The 19,728-nt window shown below is 59.7% G+C and overlaps 1 protein-coding gene and 1 long non-coding RNA gene across 2 annotated transcripts in view; one reads left to right on the forward strand and one right to left on the reverse strand.

Moving 5' to 3' along the window:
• Positions 1-19,728, forward strand: part of TTC28 (tetratricopeptide repeat domain 28) — a 588,080-nt gene that overhangs the window by 563,586 nt on the left and 4,766 nt on the right. Inside the window, 10 exon segments of the mRNA XM_027566429.1 lie at positions 965-1,109; positions 6,169-6,348; positions 7,935-8,655; positions 10,132-10,256; positions 12,891-13,122; positions 13,611-13,687; positions 14,973-14,996; positions 15,389-15,518; positions 17,974-18,081; positions 19,129-19,727. Of these exon segments, the coding sequence (XP_027422230.1) occupies positions 965-1,109; positions 6,169-6,348; positions 7,935-8,655; positions 10,132-10,256; positions 12,891-13,122; positions 13,611-13,687; positions 14,973-14,996; positions 15,389-15,518; positions 17,974-18,081; positions 19,129-19,727 (2,341 nt within the window).
• LOC113907358 overlaps positions 14,315-19,728 on the reverse strand; it is a 73,997-nt gene continuing 68,583 nt past the window's right edge. Inside the window, exons 4-5 of the long non-coding RNA XR_003515176.1 lie at positions 17,323-17,662; positions 14,315-14,973 (exon numbers count right to left, since the gene is read on the reverse strand). This is a non-coding gene — a long non-coding RNA (uncharacterized LOC113907358). The remainder of the gene's footprint in view (positions 14,974-17,322; positions 17,663-19,728) is intronic.

Consider the following 19,728-nt stretch of genomic DNA (forward strand, 5'->3'; position numbering starts at 1 on the left):
ATCAGGGACTCAGTGAATGCACTCACCCTGTGTCGGTGTTGCAGGAAGGGGGACCCCCTTCCAGGGCCCAAGGTGGGCTCTTGTCTAACACTCAGAAATGAATTCTCCGAGGAGACATACACGCTGACCAAGCAAGAGACTACTGGGAAGGGGCACCCTGGGGGGAGCAGGATAAGGGAACCCAGGAGGCCGCTCTGCCACGCGGCTCGCAGACTCGGGTTTTCTGGTGATGGGGCCAGTTTCTGGGTTCTCCGGCCAGTCTGACTCGGGGTTCTTCTGCTGGTGCATGCATTGCTCAGCCAAGATGGATGCCAGCAAGAAGGATTCTCGAGGTGGAAGGACACGTGACACCTCCTTTTGACCTTTCCCAAATTCTTCCAGTTGGCGGTAGCTTGTTAGTTCTGCGCTCCCTCTTGTCATAAAATAACTCACGCAAATGTTTACTATGGTGCCTGGCCAGGGTAAGCGGTTTCAGTCAGTGTGCTTCGCCTAACATCAGGAGTGTGAAAGTTGGGGCCTTGGGGTTGAAAATGTCCGTACTGATAAAATTTTGCCTAGAAATAATGGGCCATACATTAAAAACAAAACAGAACCCTGCAGCCACGCCTGAACTGACCTGCTCCTTGGGCTGCGCTGGGGCTCCGGCGGGGCCACCACGAGCCTCGTGTCTGCGGCTCCTGCCCTGGACACTAACGGATCTCAGGGCACTGTCTTCCTGGCAGATGGGCGGCTGCCCCAATTCTCATGGTCCTCACGTTTGCCTGCCCAGTCGCTCCACACGAGGATGTAATTAAATGCTTTGAACAGCGCTTCAGGACACTTGATTATGCAGAGAAACTCCGCAGCCCATGTAGATGTTGTGTGCAGCTGGGCCGCCTGCGGTGCGTCTGTGCCCGCGGGTCCGTGAACGTACCTGAGGGGGAGGGCGGCCTCCTCCTGGCTTCAACCCCCCTTCTCTCCCCAGGAGCTGCCAGAGCATGACCAGCCTGGTCGGCAACACCGCGTCGCCCATCAAGGACGGGACCTCCTCTCTTCCCAGGAGGCAGAGCTCATTCGCCAGGCCGCCGCTCCGCGCCCTGTACGACCTGCTTGTGGCACCCATGGAAGGGGTAAGTGCCCGGCCGGCCATTGGTGTCAGGATGCATCACTTCCCGCTCAGCACCCTGCACCGCCCACCCCAGCCCCAGACACAGAACAGGCTCCTGAGACAGTGGGGGTTTTCCAGACACGGGGCTTCTCAGTCAGCCTCCAGACGCCCACATGGACGCTGTTCTAGGGGGGCCGCTGGGCTGCAGATGGGGTCCTGGGCGCCAAGGGGCGGACACGGGTTCCCTCAGCAGTGTGGTCTTGTCTTGAAGGAGGCATTTAGGCTCCTGGCCAGCCTCCTTGCTGGCAGTCGGGTCAGCCTTGGGGTCTCAGGTGCATGAGAGACGCTGCTCCTTCCCAGTTTCTTTGTCAGACCTGGGGAGGTCCGGGGCCCAGGGGTGCATGCATCCCCCCATCTCCTCCGCAGTCAGGGTGGGAGATGCGCCCACGTCAGCTCCCCTGCCCACCATTCATCTGAGGGCCTCACCTGAGCAGCTTCAGGCCAGGGTCTCCTTCCTGGTGAGAACAGACCCTTGGCCCCTGCCCTGGGGTGACACGCCCTACCTCGGGGCCCAGCGGAAGACTCGTCCTTGTGCTTCCCAGGAGCTTGGGCGCGGCCTCTGAGGGGCTCTGTGGCCTCGGTCTCTGCATGTCACTTTTCGTCCTGACGCGGCTCTCTAACCGGGTGAGGGGCTGCTGAGGGGCTCGGGGAGCTTGTGAATCTGAACGGCCGTGCACGAGCCCGCCAGATGCCGTTGCCCACAACTGTGGATTAGCTCTGGCTGCTGTAACAAAATGCCACCGGCTGGGTGACCTGGATTTCTCATGGTTCTGGGGCTGGAAGTCCCGCGTCAGGGTGCGTGGCATCGTCAGCTTCTTGGTGGAGGCCCGCTTCCTGGCTTGAGAACAGCCGCTTTCTCACGTGTCCTTACGTGGTGGAGAGAGTGAGTGAGCACACTCAGGTCTCTTATCCCCATCATGGGGACCCTCTTGGAGCTCCTGCCCTCATCTAAGCCGAATTATCTCCCAAAGCTCCCACCTCCAGATACCATCACTGAGCGGGTAGGCTTCAACATATGAATTTGGGGAGACACAGACACCCAGTTCGTAACAGGCCCCTGGAAGGGCCAGGTGCATGCTCTAGTGGAGGCTGATCGAGGACCTGCCGCCGAGCAGAGCTGTGTCCATGTCCCTGCGGCTGGCCTGGGGCCTGGCGTGTGCTGGCGCTCAGTACAACGTCAGCGGTGCGCGGTCCCAGAGATGCTTTCAGGTCTAGTCTGGATGCAAAACAGAAGACCCAAGACCCACGTCAGTGAATGGGTTCTCAGTGACCTCTCTTGGACGGCAGCCATGAGCTCTCTGAGAGGTTAGGGTGCAGAAGGAAGCCACCGGGCTTGTGGGGCAGCTCTGAGGCTCAGCCCCCTGGCCCCCGGCCTGGTGCTGGGCCCGGCTCACGTCTGGGTAGATCCCAAGTACAGGGATGTGCCTCAAGGGATCGGCACCTGAGCGCCAGTTGTTTTGCTGGAGGACGTGCCCCTTTGGGCCCCAGAAAGCAAGCTTGGAGGGGCTCTTCCCTGTATGGAAGGCAGAAGTCCTGGGGCAGGGGCAGTGGGGGGCAGCCCCTCCCTCTGTCCATCACAGCGTCTCCACCCAGTGGAGGGGCTGCTTCAGTCATGAGCTGTCCCTTGTGGGTCCCCTTCTGAATCTGCCCTGTGACTTTTAGTCGGCTTTTCTCTCTGAGGACTTTGCCCTGTGACTTAAAGAATGAAGAACCTGCCAGTGGGACTAGTGGTTGCTTGTGGCTGGACCTCTGTGCTCCTCCAGGGCTGTCAGGAAGGGAAGATTTATGGACTCGAGCCCCAAACGCATTGGAACAGTGACTGAAGTCATGGCTTTATATGATTGACAGGAAGGAAAGTCTGGTCCCCGACGTGCGTGTGCCCAGGAGCTGTGCGTGAGGATAGGTGTGACCCTCAGCAGTGTGGTCTTGTCTTGAAGGAGGCATTTAGGGTGAAAACATTCAGTTCCTGATGTTGAAAGTTTTCTCGTTTGTGACTGAGGCATTTGAATGCAGTGAAAGAGTCAGACAGCCTCCAAAGAGACATGGAGTGAAACCTCTCAGAGGCTGTCAGAGGAAACGAGATGGGGGAGCCTCTCTCGGGACCCACTGTGGTCCAGTGAGCCCACTTCCCTCAGGAGCTGGTCTCATCCCACGAGTGTTCACTGACATGTACCGGGCGCTGCTGGGTGCACCCCACCCTGGACACGAGGGGGCACAGGGCAGGGGGCGGCCCTGTGCTCCCGGACGGCCCTCCCCATCGGTGGGCTGGCCGGGGAGGGGGTGGTGGTCCTGCCCATTCCCACACTGCTCCGAGGCCACTAGAGGGCAACACCGCCCGCTGCTCCCGTGCCGTCAGCTGCCAGATGGAGCCAGGCCTTCTCCCCGTTTTCAATGAAAATACACATCAAAACCCAAAGTCCAAGATTATGAATCACTGACACTTCCAAGACTAAAGCGATTAGCCTCTTCACATGCGGCTTATAATTATTTGAACAACTGCTTTTTTTTGGCCGCAGTCCTGTTGCTAGGGGACTAGGTCAGATGGTATGAAAAGTGGAACGGAATAATGTCTTCCTGCAGGCTTGCACCAGGACTTGATTGAATTTAGCTGAAGGGAAATACTGCTGTGGCTCTTTCCTGGAAGCCTGCCGTCCTTTGCTGTCAGGACAGGGCGAGCATGTCCAGTTATCATTGAGGAGGCCCCGTTCCATCTGCTCGTGAGCCATCAGCAAACATTAAGTCAAATCCTGTCTCACATGCAAAGGAGATGTGCTCCTGCTTAGTGTGAGAGGGGCCAGACCTGGTGCGTGTCCGTGGCATTCACCCTGGGGTGGAGGGGAGTGACTCACGCCCGAGCCTGGACTCGCCTCAGGAGCCCCTTGCAACCACAGGCTGCTCCGCATGAGGCCGCTCATGCACACAGGTCCCAGGCCGCCCCTCCGTGAACAGATGGGGCCTCATCCAGGGCCAGGAGCTGCTAGCATTCCCTAGGGTTTGTCAAGTCGCTCTTTGTACGTGATTTAAGAAGCCTCTGGGCTCGTTCTAGTTACGGTCTTTGTCCTTCTATTTATTTCCATGTATTTAAATCCCGTTACCTGTGTTTATGGTCGTCAAAGCCAAGATAGTCAGACAGGTGGGAGGAGTGAACGCTTCTGGGCAGAAAGAAAGGTCATCTGCGTCCACCTCTGCTGTTGACCAAAGACTACTCTTAGGCTAAGTGGAGTTATCGGGCTCAGGGGCTGCAGAAAGTGACTTCCAACTTGCCGGGCACGTCGGTTAGGTCGGTACACAGCCTCCCCAGGCACCAGAGCTCTGGGGTGGCCCAGGACCTCCCCTCTGAGAACTCGAGGAGATATCTGGTTCTGCCAGGGGCTTGGTCAGGAGAGGAGCATGGCTTCAGCTGGGTCGTGACTGTAAAGACGAATCAAGTGGTGTGGTAACCCGACTTCTCCTTACTGGGGGACGACCACCTGGTCACGACTGGTCTGTAAGAAGACATGGCCTTTGGAGGCGGTTAGGGGGCACTTGTCCACAGAACAGCTGGCCTTTGACGCCCAGGTGTGGACGGGGCACCAGGCCTGTGGGGTGGGCACCGCCAGGCTGTCTGGTCTCTGCTGGAGACTCTGGAGTAACATTCCCACGAGGACAGACATTACTTGAGGACCAAGGCGTCTCCACAGCTGATGAGGAGCAGGAAGAATGGAGGCACTTACCAGCCAGCTCTCTGGGCCACGGAAGTGGCGAGAACGCCAGCCTGTCCACCGGGCAAGCGGTGTCCTCCCCTGGGTCAGGGCTCATGGGTTGATTCAAGCTGATGTTTGACCGCCCCCGTCTCAGCCTGACCCCAGCAGGTTCTGGGGGAGCCGAGGCCCGCCTGCACCGAGGGTGTGCAGGCTCGTCGTCACCACCCTGGCCTGAGAGAGGCCCCTGCGCGTGAGCAGCCCCCAGAGCTGACGTGGCTGAGACTGGACCCTGGGTCCAGTCCAAGCCCTCTGGTCTTGCCTCTCCACAGCCAGATTCTTCCGCTTCTCAGACTCCCCAGGGGAGCCAGTGGTCTGTTGTCTGTGGTTCAGAGAGTACAGTGGAGCGGGCTGAATCTGGACCTTTGCACTTCTGGTTGGATACAGTCCTGGTAGCTTTCAGTCGTCATTGCTGAGCGTCCCCTGCACCTGCAGCCCAGCGCTCACCCCCCGGCGCGCGGCAGCTCGGGCAGCAGAGGGACGAGGGCAGGGGCGCCTGGCTGTGACCCTCCCTGAGCCAGCGCCTCGGCTCAGGGCCACCCGGCACCTGGTGCAGCTGTCTGTGGGCCCCTCACCTTCCCCCACAGGCTCCTGTGGCCGCTTCATCTTTATTCACACCCACCCCGGGTCCAGTCCAGTCTTCACAGTCGCCGCCTGCTTTTCTTTATCTAGTCATCCAGCCTTAGTCTCCAGCAGCAGCTCTGTTGGAGGATGAGGTGTCTGTCTGGTCTGTATGTGCCCTCCCCTCGGGTCCCGCCCGGCCTTCCAGGAGTGATAACGGGGGATCTGTCAGCGTCAGGGGCCCCACCAGTCACGGGACTGGGTGGGGCAGCCCTGCGAAGCCAGGGAGGGACATGGAGGCCCCAAGGCGGCTCGAGGCCCTGCAGTCGAACCTCCTCCTCCAGGGATGTCGTCCTGGTCTCAGAGCCTCTGTCCACACGCTGGGTCTCGCTTCTCATCCGCGGTCAGTGTGTCCCACCCCGGCCGAGCGCTCAGTGCTGTGTGACAGGCTGCTGCACGCTGCTCTGGGGCCCCCTGGCACTTTCAGGGCAACTGCCCTTGGCCTGAACACCTGCCTCCTGTAGAAACATCCAGATGACCTGCTGGGCCTTATCTTTGGGGACACCCCCTCCGTGACGGGGCACCCGTCTCCTCCTGGCTGTGCTCCTCTACCCTCCCCCTCGGGGTGGGGCCAGCGAGGCAGGAGGACGCCCCCCCACCCCCGAGTGCACCCCTGGGGGGCAGGCATCCACCGGCTGTCAGCTGCTCGCTCCCCTGCAGGGCCTGATGCACTCCAGCGGCCCAGTGGGCCGGCACCGGCAGCTGGTCCTGGTCCTGGAGGGGGACCTCTACCTCATCCCGTTCGCCCTCCTGAAGGGAAGCTCCTCCAACGAGTACCTGTACGAGCGCTTTGCCCTCATTGCCGTCCCCTCCATCCGCTCCCTCAGCCCGCAGGCCAAGGTAAGTCAGGCTGCCCGGTGAGCTGGGCCACGGCCAGAGGCCGCGGGGACCTCAGAGCAGATCTGTCTAAAGGCGGGGACAGCCTTTGACCCGACAGTCCTCCGCTACCCAGGAGGCGCCCAGGAGACATTTCTGTCTCCGCTGCTTTGCTTTGACACCAGAATGGGAGCTCAGTCCTGGCACCGAGTTGGGCTGGAGGCGGGTCACGCGCCTGTGGAGGCGGATCGCTCCCCTGAGGGCGGGCCTGCTCACATGCTGACCGTGGAGTAGGAGTAGGCGCTGCGTCTGCCTGGTGGAGGGGCTGCAGGCAGAGAGGGCAGACAGATGAGATCGGCGTCAAGTGGAGAAGAGCCCTACGGGGCGACAAGGAACCCACACGATGAGTGGCCTTCAGGGGACAGTGAAAATCAGGACAGGATGAACTTTGTGGACTCAAGGGGGCAGCAGTGGGTCCCCGCGGGTCAGGGCTCACCCCACTGCCGCCCCTGGCCCTGCTTGCCTGACTAGAGGGCCTTCGGAACCAGCCCTGAACCCTTTTCCCTTCTCTCAGCTCGCCCAGGGACCCTGAGACCCAGGTTCCCTCCTGCCCCGGCACTCTGCCCCAGGCTTGGGCGCAGGCGCCTGCATGGGACCCACCTCAGCCTCTGCTGACCTTGGCTGTTGGCAGGGTTCCACCGAGCCAGTTTCTGCCCCATGGGCTTTGGAGATCTTAGTTTTGACTGTTTTTGTTGCTGGATCACCCTTCACATGGGACAGATTCAGTTCAAGGAGAAAGAAATTATTTTCTCCAAGTTTTCCTCATGCCCACGGTTGACTGAGCAAGCTGTGTGCATCCGGCCTGAGGGCCGACCCGTCCCGCTGCCGGGAGCCCAGGGGGCAAAGGTGAGCAGGGACAGGGGAGTCCCGTCTCCGACAGGCTCCCCACAGGCCTTGCTCTCTCCCAGAGTGGAAGGCAGCACCGGGTGGAAGGACCAGAAAATAATTTTGAAAAAATTTGACACTTGGTGTGTCTCCTCAGTGCATCAGAAGGCACTGTCGGGCGAAATCAGAACTTTGTTGGGCTTCTTTATGCTGACTTTATAATTCAGGGGTTTCTCTTTTGAGGGAACTGTAATCGTTTCAGCGGTAGTGCCTCGAAGGGACTTAATTTGGCCCTATTTCCCCTGAGAGTGACTTGCTCTCTGCAGGTTTAAACAAAGCCACCCCTGAAGCCCCTGTGGCATCGGGCGTGGGTTCCCCCTTACTGAGGGGTTCACAGGGAGACCTGTGGGAGGGAGATGTGGGGCAGGCGACCTGGCACCCCCTGCACACCCTGCCCCCGCTTCCAGCACCACCCCCGCCTCCCCCCGCTTGACAAACAGCATGGGGTCTTCCCACCCCGTCTAGTCTGGTTTTTTCCAAGAGCTTGTCACAGCAGGTGTGATCCTCAGCCAGTCGTGTGCTGTGTCAGGAAGGTGTTGAAAAGTGGAGTGAGTGAGGTTATCAGGAGGACAGGTGGGCCATACTGGACATGGCCCCGCCCAAGCTGGCTTCCGAGTGCCAGGAGAAGCCCTGACGGATGCTCGCTGCCTTTCCTCCCCTCCTAGTCTCACCTGAGGAAGAGCCCGCCCGCCTATTCCAGCTCCACGTCCATGGCGGCGGTGGTCGGCAACCCCAAGCTGCCGTCGGCGGTGATGGACAGGTGGCTGTGGGGCCCGATGCCGTCAGCCGAGGAGGAAGCCTACATGGTGTCCGAGCTGCTGGGCTGCCAGCCGCTGGTGGGCAGCGTGGCCACCAAAGAGCGGGTCATGAGTGCCCTGACGCAGGCCGAGTGCGTCCACTTCGCCACCCACATCTCTTGGAAACTCTCGGCCTTGGTCCTCACGCCCAGTGTGGACGGCGCCCCTGCAGGCGGCAAGAGCTCCTTCGGCCACCCCTACACCATCCCTGAGTCCCTGCGGGTGCAGGACGACGCCAGCGACGGCGAGAGCATCTCAGACTGCCCACCGCTGCAGGAGCTGCTGCTCACGGCCGCCGACATCCTGGACCTGCGGCTGCCCGTCAAGCTGGTGGTGCTCGGCTCCTCCCAGGAGTCCAGCAGCAGGATCACGGCCGATGGGGTGGTGGCGCTGACTCGGGCCTTCCTGGCGGCGGGTGCTCAGTGTGTCCTCGTGTCTCTGTGGCCTGTGCCTGTGGCCGCTTCCAAGATGTTCCTGCACGCCCTGTACTCGTCCCTGCTGAACGGCCTGAAGGCCAGTGCGGCACTGGGCGAGGCCATGAAGGTGGTGCAGAGCAGCAAGGCCTTCTCACACCCCTCCAACTGGGCAGGTAGGGGCTCGGGTGCTGTCAGAGGGCCCGGGGTGGGGAGCAGGGACTCGGGTGCCTGTCAGGGGGCCAGGGGCGGGTGGGGGGGGGTAGGGGCTCGGGAGCTGTCGGGGGCGGGGGGCCGGGGGCTGGGGGCAGGGGCTCCGGCGCCTGTCAGGCTAGTGGGTTTTGGGGGGGGGGCTCGGTGAGGAAGGGAACCCTGAGGGAAGGACAGCGCAGAGGCTCCAGGAGAGTCCCCTGGCTGAGACTCTGGCCTGCTGCCAAGTCAGCCCTGACTCCGCTGGTAGGAATTTGAGCAGGGAGCAGCAGGAGAGCTCGCTGTCCAAGTGTGTCGAGTGGGTGCTGGGGGCCCCATTACAGCCTTCCGGTGACCCCCAGACTGTAGGAAGGAGCGGTCAGTGTTGTAGAAAGACCTGAGGTTTGGTTGTCAGGGGACCTGGGTTCAGTCCCGCTCCATCAGGCTCTGTGACCTGAGCTGCATCGTAGCTGTCAAAGTCGCTCCATTGTATCTGACTCTTTGCAACCCCATGGACGATACAGTCCATGGAAAATCCAGGCCAGAATACTGGAATGGGTAGCCTTTCCCTTCTCCAGGGGATCTTCCCGACCCAGGGATTGAACCCAGGTCTCCTGCATTGCAGGTGGATTCTTTACTAGCTGAGCCACAATCCTACCCATGCTGCAGTGATTCCTAAAACAGGAACACCAAAAATATTGTTCTCAAACATTTACACTTTGTTTTAATGGCAAAAAATACACCATTCATTTATGTTTAAAAATAGTCCCTATAAGGTCCCACAGAATATTGCAGGGTTTGTGGGGACCCAGCCCTGTGCTTGGCCATAGTCCTGACTGGACCCCTTCCCAAACTTGTCAGGGTGCTCGTGGAAGTGGTGTTTGGTCACAGCTTAGTTTCAGTGACAGCAGAAAAGCCAACTTTGTTTTGGGGGAAATGGTGTTTAATGATGCTGCCGTCAGACTTAAAAACAGCCTTGGTGCATTCATTCTTAGAAGCCCTTCCCCCCGTTACTCGGGGCAGGAGCTAGAGCTCCTAGAGCTGCTCTGCGGTGCCTCCCCCAGGCCCAGGCCCCACTCACAGAAGTGGGTGCTGGGGAAGCAGGAGGAGGGCGGACGTGTGGCTCCCCCCAGCCCAGGGGGGAGCTTGTCTGGGGGAGAACCGCCTCCTGTCCCCTCCTCTGATAACTTGAGGAGTCGAGCACACCGCTCCTCCATTCCAGCAGACACCAGTGAATTTCAGGGAAAAAAGGGCAGCACAGCAGGAGCGCAAAGGCACCTTCCTGAGCAGCTTGCCCAGCAGACAGCGTCGCTTCTTAAAGCGGAGGTGGGGTGTGTCAAGCTACCCGTGCATAGCTGCCCCGGTCCAGCCCCTGGAGCAGCTATCCTGGGAAGGCCCTGCTCTGTCTGCGTACAAGCTGGGCTGGGGAGGGACCGCCCTGAGGTGCTTCCGTGTCCTCACAGGGTTCATGCTTATCGGCAGCGATGTGAAGCTCAACAGTCCCTCTTCGCTCATCAGTCAGGCCCTCACCGAGATCCTCCAGCACCCAGAGCGCGCGCGGGACGCCCTGCGCGTGCTGCTGCACCTGGTAAGGGGCGCGGGACCCTCGGGAAAGCGGCTGCGGTGCTCGAGCAGCAGTAAGGCTGGGGGTCCCGCGGCAGCGGGGGCAGGGGGTGAGCAGATGGAGGGGACTTTGTCCCCGATGTCTGTGGATCAAGTCACTTGGTCCTAGCGGTGGGCATGGTGGGTGGTCACCTATGGCTCACCATCCTCGCCCAGACCCTGGAGGGGCGGCCGAGTGGGATTCTGAAGTAAGGCCTGACCACAGCCACTTCCAGTCTTGTGGCTTTATGCAAATGACCTTGCTCTCTGAGCCTCAGCTGCGAGTGGAAGCGGATAAAAATGTACCTTTTCAAGGTTACCTTGAGGGCTAGAGAAAAGGTGAGTAGCTGGCACCCAACAGGGTCCCCATAGCTGAGAGCTGGTTTAATTAGAGGATACTGGCCTCTCCCTAAAGTCAGCTGGAAGAGCTCAAGTCTGACCCTGCTCTTGGCGACAACACAGTCAGAGTCCCCAAGCCATTGTCTACAGAACTGAAAGGTTGCAAACCAAGCCAGGAGTAACATGAAACTTGTTCCACCTTTTCATCTTGATAACGTAGAGGCAGTTTCAAATAATTTAGAATTCTCAGCCTCCTTGGAATTCTGCCAGAAATACCAGGCGCTGTCCAGCACACGGCAGCAACCTACACTGCAGCCGTCATTATTGTTTAGTCGCTCGGTTGTGTCCGACTTTGCGACCCCATGGACTGTAGCCTCCTGGCTCCTCTGTCCATGGGGCTGCTCAGGCATGGGTTGCTATTTCCTCCTCCAGCAGGTCGTCCCGACCCAGGGGTGGCAGGCGGATTCTTTACCACTGAGCCACCAGGGAAGTCCCCACCACATCCACGCTCATTGCAAATCCAAGGCCCACACTCCCCCATGGGCACCTGGCAGCTCAGAGGTGCCGAGGAGGGGAGAACTGGCGAAGGCTTCTCCTGGGGTCCTGGAGTGGACACGGCCTTGGCCAGGGGGCATGGCCCAGGGGCCTGGGCAGGCTCCAGTGACGGGTCAGCCACAGACTCTTCTTACTCAGGTCTGTCTGAAGGTTTTCTCCGACTTTAAAGAAGTCAGTATGTGAACAAAACTGCTGGAGGCTGACCTCTGTCCCTTGTGCTGCTAGGGACCATCTGCTAGGTAGGTAGGGCAGGACTGGTGAATTCGACCCACGGGCCTTGTGTCTCGGGCCGGACACAAGGAAGTACCCCCAACCCACTGGGTAGATGCACTCAAAAGCTTTGAGAATTTGGGGGAGACCTTCTACAAAGGTCTCTTCTTTTAACCTGTGCCTGCAAGCTGAACTTAAAGTTGCTCAGCACCAGGACACTGGCAGGCGGTGCCCCCCTTCCTGCTGTAGGTGTTGGCACTGCCTCCCAGGGCCAGAATCCAGCCTCAGGGCCCCTCAAGTTCATCCAGGATTCTCACCTCTTTCTCGGCTTCATCTTTGGGGATGAGTGTAGGGCCCATGGGTCGAATTCACCAGTCCTTCCCTACCAACCCAGCAGACAGTGTCTCCAGGGCCTGCCCAGCACAAGGGACAGCAGCTGGCTGCCCGTCTGTCCTGCCCGGGAACTCACGTTTCCTCCTACCTGTGATGTCAGCCGCCAGCGTCCCGCGGTTTTTCCTTTTTGGCTGTACCTTGCGGCACGCGTCACTTCCCTGATGAGGGACTGAACCCACGCCCCTGCAGTGGGAGTGCAGAGCCCTAACTACAGGGAATTCCCTATAGTTTGGACTTGTGAATCACAATTGTACAGTTCCTAAAAGTAGGTTTACCTGACAAAGGGTTTTGTTTTTAAACCTTGGATACACTCAGGGTGCCTCCAGACGCGATGCTGTCTATTCTTCTCTTACTTTCTGTTGTGCTGCGCAGCTCGTGGGAGCCCAGTGCCCTCACAGGGGTTGAACCTGGGCCCAAGGCAGTGGGAGCACAGAGTCCTGACGACGGGGCAGCCGGGGAATCCCCCAGCACCTGCGGGTTGTACTCTGGGGGTGTCCTGGACAGTGCTCTGTCCCCGCCAGGGGAGCGCAGGGCAGGGGACATCTTAGGACCAACTGATGCTTCCCTCGGAGTCAAGGGGCCGAGGGAAGGTATGTGGCTGCTGCAGGCGCCGTGGAGGCTCCTGGAGAGCTGAGGGGCTGGTTGTTACCTGGTGGGCCCGGAACGTGCGGGACAAGGTCCAGAGGTCAGTGCCGCAGGCAGAGGAGTCGGAGGCCTGGGGGACACAGGCCCAGTGAGGGCACTTCCTCGTGTGTGTGCGGGGTCCTGAAGGCCTGAGGGCTCATCCTGGTGACGCGCAGTCAGCCTGCAGGGTTTGGGGCAGGCCCCGGGCAGGAGATGGGTTTCCAGACAGATCTCACATGTGCATGGAGGCGCCCAGAGCCCGGAGCCACGTTAGGGAAGGGCCAGGACTCTTCGGAGCCCCCAGCCCTCGCTGGCTCTTGAGAGTGGCGGTCCCTCCCTTGCAGGGCGCTGGCTGCTGCTGTGTGGCCCTCAGGCCTGGGTGTGGCCGTGAGCCCCACACCGCTCCCCACACTGGCTGTGTGTTCCTCCGAAGCCACCTGGAGAGAAACCAGGGTCCCCACCCCTGCCCAGAGCAGCGCCTCACCCTCTTCCCCCGTAGGTGGAGAAGTCGCTGCAGCGCATTCAGAACGGGCAGCGCAACGCCATGTACACGTCCCAGCAGAGCGTGGAGAACAAAGTGGGCGGCATCCCTGGCTGGCAGGCCCTCCTCACCGCTGTGGGCTTCCGGCTGGACCCCCCGGCCAGCGGCCTGCCAGCAGCCGTCTTCTTCCCAACCTCCGACCCGGGCGACCGGCTCCAGCAGTGCAGCAGCACCGTCCAGTCCCTGCTGGGTGAGCCTCGGCCGGCAGCAGGTGCAGGGTGGGGGGCTGTGGTCCCCGCCGCTCTTGGACGGGGAGGAGCCGGGGTCTCCGGAGTCCCCGACACAGACTCCTCCGGCCTGGTGCTTCCATCTGTGACCCCCAGCTCTACCCCTTGCGGGGTGGACAGCAACGGCTCAAATGTTTTGTCGGCAGCTTCGGGCCTGACAGAGCCCTGTGGCTGAACCCAGGGTGACATGGTCACAGGGCTCCCCTTCTTGCATCGCTTGGCAGGGGGTGATGCTGCCTGAGCGACCAGTCAGGGTCCTGGGGTGACCACGTGCAGCCTCCAGCTGCCCTTCTCAGAGAGCATCCAGCTGGGACTTGGACACACTGTCTGGCTGTGCTGAGCTTTTGAAAACGGGAGCAAAGCTGAGCATTCGGGGTGCATTCCCCTGGGAAGGTGCAGACTGTGGGTGCAGTGTGCCCCTCCAGATGACGCCGCCTCCTCCTCGCTGTAGGTCTGCCCAACCCTGCCCTCCAAGCCCTCTGCAAGCTCATCACGGCCTCGGAGACAGGCGAGCAGCTCATCAGCCGGGTGAGTTCAGCAGAAAGCGGAGCCTGGGGGTTGGGCCACACTGGGGGACAGAGCTCCGACCCTGACAGGAAGCTCAGCCCTCGGGATTTGAGGGAGAGGCAAGTGCTGGGGTACATCGGCCAGCATGGAGGAGCTGGTTCTCAGGCCCTCTCTGGGCGCTGAGTGCCAACAGCACTAGGGCCTCAGAGGACGCCCAAGGGGCCCCAGTCCCCTGTGGTCTCAGGGCTCTTCCTGACCTCTGCATCCAGTGGCCTCCTGCACTGGGCACCCCTGACCACCACCGCCCCAAGCCAGCAGGTGTTCCTGTACTAATTCTCAGGTCAGAGCATGACCCCTGCCTGAAACAAAACCACCACTGAGGCGGTGGTGAACACAGTCACCTCTCATGGAAGATACTGCTTAGCGGGTTTTTCATGAAGTGCTTTCTTTTAGGAGAAAGTAGATCTAATTTAGAGAACTGGAGGATTCTAGCCCTTGGCATCATGTAGGCCGTTCTCGAATTGGCCACCGAGCTTCAGATCTTCCTCTTGGCCTGTGCGGGTCTGGAACAACCCTCTGGTGACAATGTAGTGACCCCTGAAGAGGATGGAGTGGTTTTCTGAAGTGTAATAATTTGACAAAGTAATATACATTAGTAGGTCTTTATCAGCAGATTTCCTTTTAGTGGAGCTGTTTATCTGGAAATAAGCTGCTCCTTCGAGGGTTCAGCCCTGGCACCTCTCCCCCCGCTGCCTGGGTGGTTTCCACCCTGATTCGGAGCATAGCTCACTGATCGTGAGTTTCTGCTCATTTTGTAATAAGTGTTAGGATCTGCTTGTTGGGGAGAATCAGGAAGACACTTCAGGGCTACAAGCCTGTGCTCTTCCAAGAGAAAAGGCTAGAGGCGCGTGTGCAGGGTGAGGCTGAGCATCGGAGCCAACTGCTTACTTTCTTGCTTTGGGTGGCAGCACGGGGACCTCCACAGCCCCTGCCCCGGGACGGCAGGCACTTCTGAGCCACTCGAATTGGAGACTCTGCTTTGGAGTGGCCACGAGGGCCCGCGGTCCCGTGCCCCGTCCTGGTGAGGAAGGGCAGGCGGCGACCTCTGGGGCGTCTGGCGGGTGTGGCTGCGCCTTCTCCTGTGTCCCTGCTGACTCTCGCTCCTCTCCGCTGCCCGCCGGGTCAGAGCCAGCCCGTGTGGTGCTTCCTACAGCAGTGATCAGCTTGTGGTGCATAACAACCTGTGCTTGAGTCTAAACTCTCTTCTCTTTCTTTCTCTCTTTTTCTTATACTCTGCTGGCCGAAGGCTGTTAAAAATATGGTTGGAATGGTGAGTACCACTCTAAGTAGCACTGTCCTCAGGTGAGCCCCTCGACCCGCCCGCCCCGCCCCCGCGCTGCTGGCTCAGGTCCGCCCCAGCCCAGGCTCTGGCTCCCTTTCCGGCTCCGCCCACTCTGCTCTGGATCTGACATTTCAAGTTCCCTCAGAACGGCAGGCCAGCAGCCCTGGGGGGAGTGCTCACACTCAGCAGGTGTCTGGGAGCCCCCTGCCCCTCCTCTCGCCCCGAGCTCCCCTGCTCCCATGGAGAGGACAGAGGGCAGCAGGCACAGAGGCCCCGTGCAAAGAACGTGAGGCGCTGCGCACACAGGAGGTTGCTAGGTGCCGTGCCCGCGCGGGCAGCTTGGGCGCCCGGCAGGCGCAGGCTGACGCTCTCCCCCTCAGCTCCACCAGGTGCTGGTGCAGCTGCAGGCCGGCGAGAAGGAGCAGGACTTCGCCTCAGCGCCCATCCAGGTCTCCATCAGCGTCCAGCTGTGGCGGCTCCCCGGCTGCCACGAGTTCCTGGCGGCTCTAGGTAGGCCCGCGTCCTCGAAGGGGCTCCTTTCCTTCTACCTTTCTTTTTAACCTGTTTCCCTCCTAGTTTCTGTTGGGTGGCATTGGTAGACTCTCGGGTCTTAGCGTTGTTGCCGTGTTTATTACTCAGTGGCTAATGTGAGGGCTGGTGCTTCAGCACAGCTCCCAGACGGCCTTGCGGCTGCCCCTATCCCCTACACGGTGGTTTCCTCCTCGTGCTCGGAGTCATCATGTTAAGATGAATCTGCTGGATTGCAGTACTGCTGGGAGTCAAGCCGTGACTACAGCCTAAGGAAAACTGTCATGATTTCAACATCGGGCTCTGTCACTGGCTACTCAGACTTGGCAGAGAGAAAATACAATTGAAACTGCCTTTGACTGACCACAGAAACCTAGGACGGCCTGTTGCAAGATCCTCCTTCAGTCAGGACGCTCTTGCTGCTTCAGCGCTGAGAGCCAGTTGAGGCAGCTCCCAGCACCACTGCCGTCTCCTCACTGCAGGCGCATCTGCTGCTAAATCACCCTGAGAGGCTGTGCCGTCCTGTCGCAGGCATGGGGGAGGCAGCAGTGAGCACAGGACCGAAGGTCCTGCTCTTAAGAGAGCTTTCATACCAGAGGGGACAGACAGACACACAGAAAGATGCAGCCTAAGGGGAGCAGCTCAGAAGTGAGGAACCCCAGCACAGACAGAAGCATCAGGGTCACAGAGACGGGCAGGAGCCTTGCAGGCCCAGAGCCTGTGGAGGAGAGGTCCAGGCTGAGGGAAGAGCCTGAGGCAGATCCTGGGGTCGAGACACTGGTGGGAGGCCCTTGGTTTTTAGTCTGAGGGAGTGGGGATCTGATGCCTTGTGGGAATGTTCCTCCCACACAGGAAGCCTGGGAGCCTTTTCTAGCCCATTTGGATGACCCTTCCCAGCCCATCTCAACTTGGGGGCTTCCACCTGTCTTTGGAGGCAAAGAGGGAACCCACACAACCCCACAGGGGTTCCAAATCCCCTGGCAGTAGGTACTCTGAGGTCTTTTAAGATTCTTATTATTTGCTAGTTTCCAAGAAGGACCATAGCCTTCTTGGTATAAACACAGTACATTTATGTCTAGTAAGCATAGTCACGAGCAAGTGGAGCAGGGGTGAGAAGGACCAGCTCCACACCCAGGATGGTCTCACTCGTATGAGGCCGCAGGTGAGGCAAGACCGGAACCGAGATCTTTCTGTGAGGAGGAGCAGCTCCTGTCCTCCCGCGGCACGCTCTCAGGCTGGGGTCCTGGGTGCTTTTGTTGATGCTCCTCTACTTTCTGAATCCCACTGATACTCCAGGGCGAGTCGGGAGAACTACCCCCTCCAGCCCTCAGCAAGTCACAGGCTGTGGCTTATTTAGAGAACTCAGTTCTGTTGGGACAACCAGTTCAAGTCCCCTTGATAGCGGATTCTAAACTAAAACGTTATTAGTCACGCATTTTCTAAGTGCTGAGTTCTCTGAGACCTTCCTGTTGGTTTCAGGGTCTGTTTACTTTTGAGTTCAGAGGGGGAAATCTCCAATAGCAACCAGAATGCTGAGTTCAAGGCACCTCTATTGAGTCCAGTTCCCAGACCCAACACAGGAATTACAAGAATAAAAAAGACAGGTTTCTCATCTGGCGCTGGGGTCCCTGCTGTGGGAACACTGAGGTGAGGCGGGAAAGGGCCTGGGAGCGCCGGGCTGCTGCTGGCCCCAAGTGTCCACACTGTTTGAAGCAGAGCTCAGTGATCTGCTGGGAGGTTAAGTGAAGACGTTCTGAGCCAAGTCCCTTAGGCCCTAAGCCCTTACCTGCTGGCTGCCTCCGTCATGGCCCCGATGAGTCTGAGTGCTACGGCAACAGCTCGTTAGGCAGCCGCCCGGCCTTTGTTGTGCCCGCGCTGGGTCTTATTAGACGTGGGGCTGCTCCCTGGCGGCTCCGGCGGGGCAGAGTGAGTCCCTGGTGGGCGCTCTAGCCCAGAGCAGATTCTGCAGCATCGGAGAAGCTCGTCTCAGAGCCCTTGGGGCAGACCGTACCCACGCGCAGAGACACTGTCCTTGCAAATTTCCCACCTTCTCCTGCACCAGCTTTAAATGTCCAGTCGAACAGAGGAGCCAGTGTTTGTCCTCAACAGTCTTTAAGTGAACTGTCCTGCAAAAGAATGGAGACAAGTGTCAGCGAGCCTTACTACCCCCAGCTCCTCTCTGGAGAGGGCAGGGCAGGGCAGCAGCCAGCGCTCTGTGGAAGGACAGCGGTCAGGGGAGCCCCCTGCATGGGTGTGAGGGGCGCAGTGCCCATGAGTCCCCGTGACTGACATTCTCTTGACCGATGTACAGGCAGGGCTTTCCGAGGAGTCGGCACAGGTTCCCCAGGACAGGGTGAGAAGCCCTAGAGTGCACACCCTTTTCAGGCCCGGGAATCTTCCTCAAAGCAGCAGGTGTTTATGGTCTTTGTTTCTCTAGGTTTTGATCTCTGTGAGGTCGGTCAGGAGGAAGTAATCCTGAAAACCGGGAAACAAGCCAACCGACGGACCATGCACTTTGCGCTCCAGGCCCTGCTCGCGCTCTTCGGTAAGAGCGCCTCGCGGCTCCCAGGAGCTACAGGCACGGCCCTGGGTATGGTTTGGGAAGGGGAAGAATTGAGTGAATGTCTGCTGTATGTCAGGGAACATTCAAAAAACAAGCTCCCTGTTCTGCTGGACCTCAGCTTATGGTGTGCACACGTACAATACATGTCAGACGAGGAAATTAAGGGACGAGGGAGTGCAGGTGGCATCAGAGGAGAGGCGCCAAGGGAGGGGTGGTACCCAGAGCTGGCCTGCAGGGCGGTTTTCAGACCCTGGGGCAAGCCTGCCCCCTAAAGGGGCAGAGTGAGGCTGAATGCGGGCACTAATGGCGTTAAGGCTTGACGGCAACCGGCAAAGCCTGCTGACAGACGTGCTCAGAGGGGTCAGAGGTGACAGCTGCCAGGCTGGGCTGCCTTCGCCGAGATGGTGAAGGTGGCAGGACTGGTCTGTGCTCCCTCTTGGACATGTTCGTAGGCAGCTGGTCAGACGAGTCCAGAGTGGAGACACTGACGTGCCCACAGGGCTCAGGCGAACAGGACTGTCCTGTGGGCCCTCCTGGGGTCAAGGTCACAGACGGGGCAGGGCCGGGGAAGGTTCAGTACCCAAGAGCCGGGTGTGATCTGTGCAGAAGCGGGCAGTGAATGCCAAGTTTGGTGGTGACCACTGGTGACCTTTACATGAGCTGGGGAGACAGAAGCCTGCCTGGAGCGGGTTCTGAGCAGGCGGGAGGAGGGTGCTGGGATGTGGGGTGATGCAGCTGCAGCTGGAAGGGACGACGGGTGAGGGTTCGGGCAGGGGCGCCACCGAGCGGGGCGTGGCTGCGGGGCCTCGGGAGATAGGGAGCAAGTGGGGGTGGGCCTGCTGGCGGGTCTGCAGCACCAGGGCCCCTCCTGTTTCTGTCCCCAGCATGAGACTTACCTTTTCCCACAGGACTGTTTTCCAGGCTTGAGACGAATTCAGGTTGTGTATAACTCTAGCTTCTATGCATATGAGGATGCTCGTGAAAGAAGTCAGCACCACAGAGAATTCTAACTGTGCTCCTTTGTCGTAGATTCCACGGAGCTGCCCAAGCGCCTCAGCCTGGACAGCTCGTCCTCCCTGGAGTCGCTGGCCTCGGCCCAGTCTGTCTCCAACGCTCTGCCCCTGGGCTTCCAGCACCCTCCTTTCTCCCCGACCGGGGCAGAGAGCATAGCCTCAGACGCCATCTCTGTGTACAGCCTGAGCTCCATTGCCTCCTCCATGAGCTTCGTCTCCAAGCCTGACGGGGGGTCAGAAGGCGCGGTCCCTCGGGGACGGCAGGACTACGAGCGGTCCAAGAACACCTACCCCCCTCGCGCTGCCCTGCCCCGGAGCCCGCTGTCCCCGCCTGCCCGCCCTGCAGGCGCCAAGGACGAGGAGGAGTACGAGGGGTTCTCCATCATTAGCACAGAGCCCTTGGCGGCCTCCCAGGAGGACCCACCGACGGGCTTCTCACCCGACCACAAGCAGTCCCTCGTGGGGACAGCGGGCGGCGTCAAAGTCTCGGTGAGCTCAAGCACTCCAAACTCTCCCGTTAAAATGACTCTGATTCCCAGCCCAAACTCACCCTTCCAGAAAGTTGGAAAACTAGCAAGTTCAGATACGGGAGAATCAGACCAGTCGAGCACAGAAA

The sequence above is a fragment of the Bos indicus x Bos taurus genome, chromosome 17 (assembly GCF_003369695.1).
Source record: "Bos indicus x Bos taurus breed Angus x Brahman F1 hybrid chromosome 17, Bos_hybrid_MaternalHap_v2.0, whole genome shotgun sequence".
Classification (NCBI taxonomy): domain Eukaryota; kingdom Metazoa; phylum Chordata; class Mammalia; order Artiodactyla; family Bovidae; genus Bos; species Bos indicus x Bos taurus.